The 8,212-nt window shown below is 39.0% G+C and overlaps 1 protein-coding gene across 8 annotated transcripts in view; it reads left to right on the top strand.

The window, feature by feature from the left end:
* Positions 1 to 2,274: 2,274 nt before the first annotated feature.
* OR9I2 (olfactory receptor family 9 subfamily I member 2) overlaps positions 2,275 to 8,212 on the top strand; it is a 31,234-nt gene continuing 25,296 nt past the window's right edge. For 2 of the 8 annotated variants that reach the window (XM_038563198.1, XM_038563197.1), the window contains exons 1-3: positions 2,275 to 2,776; positions 2,941 to 3,055; positions 3,144 to 3,261. In XM_038563198.1, the coding sequence (XP_038419126.1) occupies positions 2,275 to 2,776; positions 2,941 to 3,055; positions 3,144 to 3,216 (690 nt within the window). In that variant the 3' untranslated portion in view covers positions 3,217 to 3,261. Of the gene's footprint in view, positions 2,777 to 2,940; positions 3,056 to 3,143; positions 3,262 to 8,212 lie in introns of those variants that run through there. The other 6 variants (XM_038563199.1, XM_038563200.1, XR_005373423.1 and 3 more) reach the window with 5 other exon arrangements.

The raw sequence follows: 8,212 nt of genomic DNA, 5'->3' as shown, positions 1-8,212 counted from the left end.
TGGTGTGTGTGTGTGTGTGTGTGTGTGTGTATAAAGACACGGTATGGTATATAGTCTTCTTTATCCATTCATCTATGGATGGACACTTGGATTGCTTCCATATCTTGGCTATTGTCAACAATGCTGCCAGAAACATAGAAGCGCATCTCTCTTTTTTTGAATCAGTGTTTTCTTTTTCTTTGGGTAAATACCCAATAGTGGAATTAGTGGATCATATGGTAATTCTATTTTTAATTTTTTGAAGACTCTCCATACTGTTTCTCTACACAGTGATTGTAGGCTGATCATTGAGACTGTCATACCTCAGGGGCTTCTCTCTATATTAGGAAGCTGACAGTTCTGAACAAAGCTGCCTTGAAAATGTCTCATAAGGACCTGAAAAACTCCATATATTTCATACTGGGAGTAGGGTGGTCCCATGGTGATGATTTGTGTCTTAGTATTCTACCTCTGTTTGTGGATAGAAGCGTGCAAATAAGTGTAAATAGTTACTTGATCCCCAGCATTTCTGCTAAAATGTCACCTTTTCAATGAACCTTCTACCGGTCCTTTTTAATAACCCTTCTTTACTTTGGCTTTCTCATTTCTCCACACCTTGGTGTGTGTGCATGTGTGTGTGTGCGTGTGTGTGTGTGTGTGTTTTCAAAGCACTTGTCATTATATATCATGATAGAAAAACATACTTGTTTGAAAAAATGTATTGCATGTGACTGGCTTTCTGCTAGAATGGCTGTTCTACAAGAGCAAAGATTCTTGTCTACATTGTACTGAGCAACCAGAAGAATGTGTGGCACATGGTAAGTTCTCAGTAGCTTCTTATTGAATAAATAAATGAATATAGCCTCTCTCTCTCTCTCTCTCTCTCTCCCTCCCTCCCTCTCTTTGTTTTCCCCTTTGGTCAGGATGATTTGTGTGAATTCCTTTTAGAACAGAGCAAATCATTGTTTTGGCTGAAGGTCAAGATTAGATTAGGCTGTTAGGGGGGAAAAAAACCTTCTAAATATTCACATTGTCAGGAATTCAGTAGGGGAAAAACACCAGATGCTGACCTTTATTTCATCCATAGATCAGCTTTAGTCAAACATTGATCAAAGCTTCATTTTCTTATTTATCTGAAATCCTATGAGATCTTTCTTAAATTCAGTTCTTATTTCAAAGATGGAAGGAGGACAAAAATAACCACCTTTGAAGTCCACCTTCAGTATTCCCATTATCCCAAATCATCAGCATCCAAAGGTCCAGAGACAAGACTGTCCAAATACTTGGCAAGGACTCTATCTGAATTAGAATTCTGAACTCAGTGTGCTGCTTTTGTCCTTTAATGAGCTGTGCAGGCTAATTCTGGAGTGGCTCAATTCATGTATCTCATTGATTGATAATGATCTGGCATTGAAAAAAATGGGACAGGTCTTTTGGAATAAGAGGAGAATTTGGAAACCAGGCCATGCTGCTTGGCAGGAGCAGAGAGGAAGAAGTGACTTGGCAGGCAACAGGTTGTAGAGGATCTAACAGAGCTTGTTCTTCATGGCTCACTGTGTTGCATCCAGCTCCATTGTGTTCACATGCATATCAGAAACAACCATAAAGAAAGATAGAGTTGATATCGAGACTCCAGGGGGGAGTAGACTTGGAGATTAAAAGATTCCAAAATGTACATGAACCTAGGAGCATGTTACTCTGTTATTGCCGAATTTAGAAAAAAAATTCTAAGTGTGTGAGTCAGATCATGTGCTGGGAACAGTATATCTCTTATGTTCTTCACAACAGTACTGCGACTTTGGAGTTGAAATCCCTATTACTCCAACAAGGAGCCTGAGGTCCAGAAAGATGAATTAACTAGTCCAAGGTCTCAAGGGATTTGAACCTAGATCTGATTTCAAAGCCCATGTATTTAAAACTATACCACTAGGGTTTCTCCAACGGAGTGTTTTCTGGCTCCATAGTGAGGCTGATGAAGGTTTCCAATTTGGCACCTGTTAGAAGTTTGGAAATGTCTAAGAAACAGAGTCCTAGCTCCAGCTTTGCCTCTCTGCTACGAAATCACAAACTAGTCACTTCACCTCTTTGACCCTCCTATGTTTCTCTCAAAAATGGAATTAACAATATATGCTCTGAAGGATTTCCAAAGGATCAATTGATATAAAGTTTGTAAAAAATGTGAAGTGCTCGACACATCTAAAAGATGATTATCGTTGCTGAAATGATCAAATCAATCACCTTAGTTTATCTTTAATGAGATTTTATTTTTTGATTTCAGTGGATGACCTAGGATTCATGGAGAAGAATGGCACCATGGTGACGGAATTCATTCTGCTGGGGTTCCAGCTGCCGGCAGAGCTGCAGATGGGTCTCTTCCTTGTGTTTCTGGTCCTTTATTTCATTACCTTGGTGGGCAACCTGGGCATGATCGTGTTGATTCAGAGAGACCCTCGTCTCCAAACCCCCATGTACTTCTTCCTCTGCCATCTTTCCTTCTTGGATATTTGCTATTCCTCTGTCATTGTCCCTCAGTTTCTTGAAACCTTGGGTACCGATAAGATGGCCATCACCTATGAGTGCTGTGCCACTCAGTTCTTCTTCTTTACCCTCTGTGCTAGCACTGAATGTTTCCTTTTGGCTGTGATGGCCTATGACCGCTATGTGGCGGTGTGTAACCCCCTCCTCTATGCCACTGCCATGACACCACAGACTTGCCTGGGGCTGGTGACTGGGGCATATGCTGGTGCCATGGTCAATGCTGTGATCCGCACTGGGTGTACCTTCTCTATCTCTTTCTGTAAGTCCAACCACGTGGACTTCTTCTTTTGTGACCTCCCACCCCTGCTGAAGCTTGCCTGTAGTGACACCAAGTTACGGGAACGGGTCATTTACCTCTTAGCTTTCTTGGTCATTACAACCAGTATTTCAGTGATTCTTATATCCTACTTTTTCATCATTCAGGCTATTCTGAAGATTCGTACAGCAGGTGGCAAAGCCAAGACTTTCTCCACCTGTGCTTCTCACATGACCGCAGTAGCTCTTTTCTTTGGGACACTCATATTCATATACCTGAAAGGTAACATGGGAAAGTCCCTTGGGGAGGACAAGATTGTGTCAGTATTTTACACTGTGGTCATCCCTATGTTGAACCCAATGATCTATAGCTTGAGAAACAAGGAAGTGAAGGAGGCTCTGAAGAAAGCTTTCAATGGGATGAAGGTTTCCCAAGCAGACTAAGACTTGAGCTCCATCAGTTCAAAGTTCCAGCAAGTCACCTGTCAGGTTTGGCTTCTCTCCTTAACACATAAACCAGATTTCATAATTACAAAGGCATATTGAAGCAAAAAGAAATATAGCTTTGGATTCCAGCAATTTCTTTATTAGTTCTATGACCTTCAGTCAGAAATTCTCTGCCCCAGTTTTCACATCAGTAAGAATTTCTGCCTTTCTATGATTAAAGCCAGGATCAAGAGAGATGGAATGCCAAAGGGCTTTATAAATAATAACATGCTATAAAATGTAAAATTGACTTTCTTACTTGTCCTGAATATTGCTAAGTGTATTCTCAGCTACTTGAATTCAAAAAATTCAAGCTACTACGCTAACTTTTGCACTTGAAGAAGTTCAAAACAATAACTTCTTGTTTACATAGTGAGGGCAATTACATTCTTTGGTTGTAGGTAGTGGGGTGGGAATTAGCCTTGACCAAAGAAACCTTTTCTCAACATTCAATCATATCCAATTTAGGTGTTTGTCAAAGAAAATACAAGTAGCTAAAAAGAGGAAAGGATAAATGGAGGGGAGAGAAAGGAGATGTAACCTGGGAAGTGTTCACCTAGAATACGTTCACCTAGAATATGGTAGCTTATTTCCCAAGAGAGCATGAAGGACCAAGACCCTGTAGAATAAAAGAAAGATGCAATGATTTGCATTAATTACTGGAAATAATTTGTTCTGATGAAGAGCTGAACTGAATTCCCTATATAATTTTGAAATATTTCTTGATCACCAAAGGGCAGAAGTTCTAGTTTATTTCTGAAGAATTTTTTCAAGGACCATCTCCAGCTGTTTTCTATTCTCCAATAATGAAAATCATTATCTACTTCCATCTCCTGTAGGACATTTACTTTATTGTCAGAAGACAGATGACCACGAATCTGACTGCCACCTTTTTTTTTTTTTTAAGATTTTATTTATTTATTTATGAGAGAGGCAGAGACACAGGCAGAGAGAGAAGCAGGCTCCATGCGGGGAGCCTGATGTGGGACTCAATACCGGGACTCCAGGACCACGCCCTGGGCTGAAGGCAGGCACTAACCCGCTGAGCCATCCAGGGATTCCTGACTGCCACCTTTTAATGATCTCCACATCTGCTAGAAATATTACTTGGAAGATGTCTCCATGGAGATGACACAATCTTATTCATCAATCCAGCAAATGTTTACTGACTATCTACTATGTATCGGACATAATACTAGGTTCAGGATATGGAAATAAATAAGATAGACATGGCTTCTCCTTCATGGGGATTAGAATTTGGGGCATAGACAGATACAAACCATTGCAGTTAATTGATTTTTTTCATATGACTTTGGAAAGTGAGAAAAAACAGCACAGGATATTGTTACACTGTATAGTAGGATTCTGACCTAGTTTGGTGTGGTAAGAAAAGACTTCCCTGAGGAACTAACATTTATACTGAAGCTTAAAGAGTAAGTATGTCATAGTCATGGGTTAGGGAGCTGAGGGAAGCCAGAGTGGCTGCAACATAAGGAGAGGGGTGGAGTGTTAGAGGCAGCCTGAGAATTCAGGAACAACTGGGTCACAGAGAGCCTTGTGGGCTCACTTAAGGACTTGTGGACTTTACTCCAAGAGGGAGGCATGAAATAATCAGATCTGAATTTGAAAAAGATCCCGTTGGCTGCAGTGTGATGGGTGGGAATGGTGGCTTGTGGCCTGTGGTGGTTGAGAGGGAGGGATGCATGCTCATTTCATCTAAGAAGCAACAGATGGGGGCAGCCCGGGTGGTTCAGCGGTTTAGCGCTGCCTTCAGCCCAGGGCCTGATCCTGGGGACCAGGGATCGAGTCCCATGTCAGGCTCCCTGCATGGAGACTGCTTCTCCCTCTGCCTGTGTCTCTGCCTCTCTCTCTCTGTCTCTCATGAATAAATAAATAAATAAATCTTAAAAAAAGAAGAAGCAACAGATGGTACATCCAGGACATGGGTTGGTTTCCACACAAGACTGTGTGCTTCATTCTAAAATACGTATCAGGTCAGAGAAAGCTTGCAAGTGTATGGCCATGATGTTGGTATAGGACTGATTCTTAGCAAAATGGTGAAATTGGGGAAATATATTTTTGGAGGCATCTGCTTTTTCATTGGTATACCTTTCTTTCCCTGCATGTGACCTCCCTTAGGTATACATCATAATGGCTATCAACTTCTCCCTCTCAATTGGGCAACACATTTTCATTAACTTCCTGCTGTATGCCAGATTGTGCCAGTAGGTTGAAGAAATCAAATAGCCCCTTGCAGGGCTTCTTACATGCTTAAAGTCAGGAATAGCCTTCAACTTAAAAATACATAAATAGAGAAAAAGATAGTGAGTGTGCTATTTTGGTAGTGGTGGGAGCTGCCAACATTCTTCCCACCTTCTGCTTGGTGAGTGGCAACAAATAGTCCATAAATGAATGACTTTTGGTTCATGTACAGTATCTGATGTAAATACAGTTGCCTCAGGGCTGCACCAAGTGGGTACAAATAAAATGATGTTTTAGTGTGTTTTAGTGGATAATTCTCTGATTAATGTGAGAAGGCACTGGAAGAAATGGCCATTTATGGTCAATTTCTGCTTGCATATATGAATAAATGAGTGAAAACATTTATTAAATTACCTAATGGATACAGGGTTCTGTGCCAAGAGTTTTTACTTATCTCATAGATATCATTCTTTTTATTTTTTATTTTTATTATTGAAATATAGGTGACATACAATGTTATATTATTTTCAGGTGTAATGACACAGTGATATGACAATTCTATACATTACTCAGTGCTCACTGTGATAAGTATAGCCACTTCCTATCACAGTACGACATTATTACAATATTATTGACTATATTCTCCATGGTGTACTTTTCATCTCTGTGACTTCTTTAATTTATAACTGGAAGTTTGTACCTCTTAATCACCTTTATCTATATCACCCCCCTACCCTTCTGATAACCACCAATTTGTTCTCTGTATTTGAATCTGTTTTTTTGTTTTGTTTTTTAGATTCCACATATAAGTGAAGTCATGTGGCATTTGTCTTTCCCCGACTTATTTCACTTAGCATAATGCCCTCTAAGTCCTCTCACGTTGTCACAAATGGCAAAATTTCATTTTTTTTATGGCTGAATGACTAAAATTCTATGGTGTATATATACCACTTTTTTATTCATTCATCTACTGATGGATGCTTGGATTCCTTTCATATCTTGGCTATTGTAAATAATTCTGCAATAAACATAGGGGTGCAAATATCTTTCCAAATTACTGTGTTCATTTTCTCTGGGTAAATACCCAGTAGTGGAATTATTAGATCATATGGTATTTCTATTTTTAATTTTTCAAGAAACCTCCATACTGTTTTCACAGTGGCTGCACCAATTTACATTTCTGCCAACAGTGAATGAGGGTTCCCTTTTCTCCATATCCCTGTCAACACTTGTTATTTCTTCTCTTTTTGATCTAGCTATTCTGACTAGGATAGGTGTGAGGTGTGAGGTGATATCTGTGTCTTTGATTTGCATTTCCATAATGATGAGTGATGTGGAGCATATTTTCATGTGTTTGTTGACCATCTGTATGTCTTATTTGGAAAAATGTCTTTCAGGTCCTCTGCCCATTTTAATCAGATTGTTTGTGTATGTGTGTTGAGTGCATAAATTCTTTTTTTTTTTGAGTGCATAAATTCTTCATATATTTTGGATATTAATCTCTTATTGGATATATCATTTGCAAATATCTTCCCCCATTTAGTAGTTGCCTTTTTGTTTTGCTGATGGTTTCCTTGGCTGTGCAAAAGCTGTTTATTTTGGTGTATTTCCAATAGGTTTTTTTTTGTTTTTGTTTCCCTTGCTTGAGGAAACATATCTAAAAAATTTTTTCCATGGCTGATGTCAAGTAATTTACTGCCTATGTTTTTTTCTAGTCTCACGTTTGGTTTCAGGTCTCACATTTAGGTTTTTAATCCATTTAACTCATTTTGTTTATGGTCTAAGAAAGTGGTCCAGTTTCATTCTTTTCACGAGGCTGGCCAGTTTGCCCAACACTATTTGTTTAAGAGATATATTTTCTCCATTGTATATTCTTGCCTCCTTTATTATAGACTAACCATAAAGTGTAGGTTTACTTCTGGGTTTTTTATCTTTCCAATTAATTATGTATCTATTTCTGTGCTACCACGATACAGTTTTGATTACCGCAACTTTGTAATTTATCTTGAAATCTAGGTTTTTGATACCTTCAGCTGTGTTCTTTCTCAAGATTGCTTTGGCTATTTGGGGTCTTTTGAGGTTCAAATTTTAGTATTATTTGTTCTATTTCTGTGAGAAATGTTATTGGTATTTTGATAGGGGTTGCATTAAATCTGTAAATTGCTTTGGGTAGTGTGGACTTTTTAATAATATTAATTCTTCCAATCCACAAACACGGCATATCTTTCCATTTGTTTGTATTGTCTTCAGTCTCTTTCAGCAATGTCTTATAATTTTCAGAGCCTAGGTCTTTCGTTTTGGCCAAATTTATTCCTAGGTATTTTATTATATTTGTTGCAATTATAAATGGGATTGTTTTCTTAATTTCTCTTTCTGCTCCTTCGTTATTAGTGTATAGAAACACAACAGATATCTGTATATTAATTTTGTATTCTGCAACTTTACTGAACTTCTTTATTGGTTCTAATTTGTTTTTGTGTGTGTATGTGTATGTGTGGAATCTTTAGTTTTCTCTATACAGTATCATGTCATGCACAGATAGTTACCATGTTACTTCTGCTTGACCACTTTGGATGCCTTTTATTTCTTTTTCGTGTCTGGACTAGGACTTCCAGTACTAAGCTGAATAAAAGTGGCCAGAATTGGGATGCCTGGGTGGCTTAGTGGCTGAGCGTCTGCCTTTGGCTCAGGGTGTGATCCCGGAGTCCCGGGATTGAGTCTCACATCGGGCTTCCTGCGTGAAGCCCGCTTC

Source organism: Canis lupus, chromosome 18 (genome assembly GCF_011100685.1).
Source record: "Canis lupus familiaris isolate Mischka breed German Shepherd chromosome 18, alternate assembly UU_Cfam_GSD_1.0, whole genome shotgun sequence".
NCBI classification, from domain to species: domain Eukaryota; kingdom Metazoa; phylum Chordata; class Mammalia; order Carnivora; family Canidae; genus Canis; species Canis lupus.
This window is presented reverse-complemented; position numbering and strand designations above follow the sequence as displayed.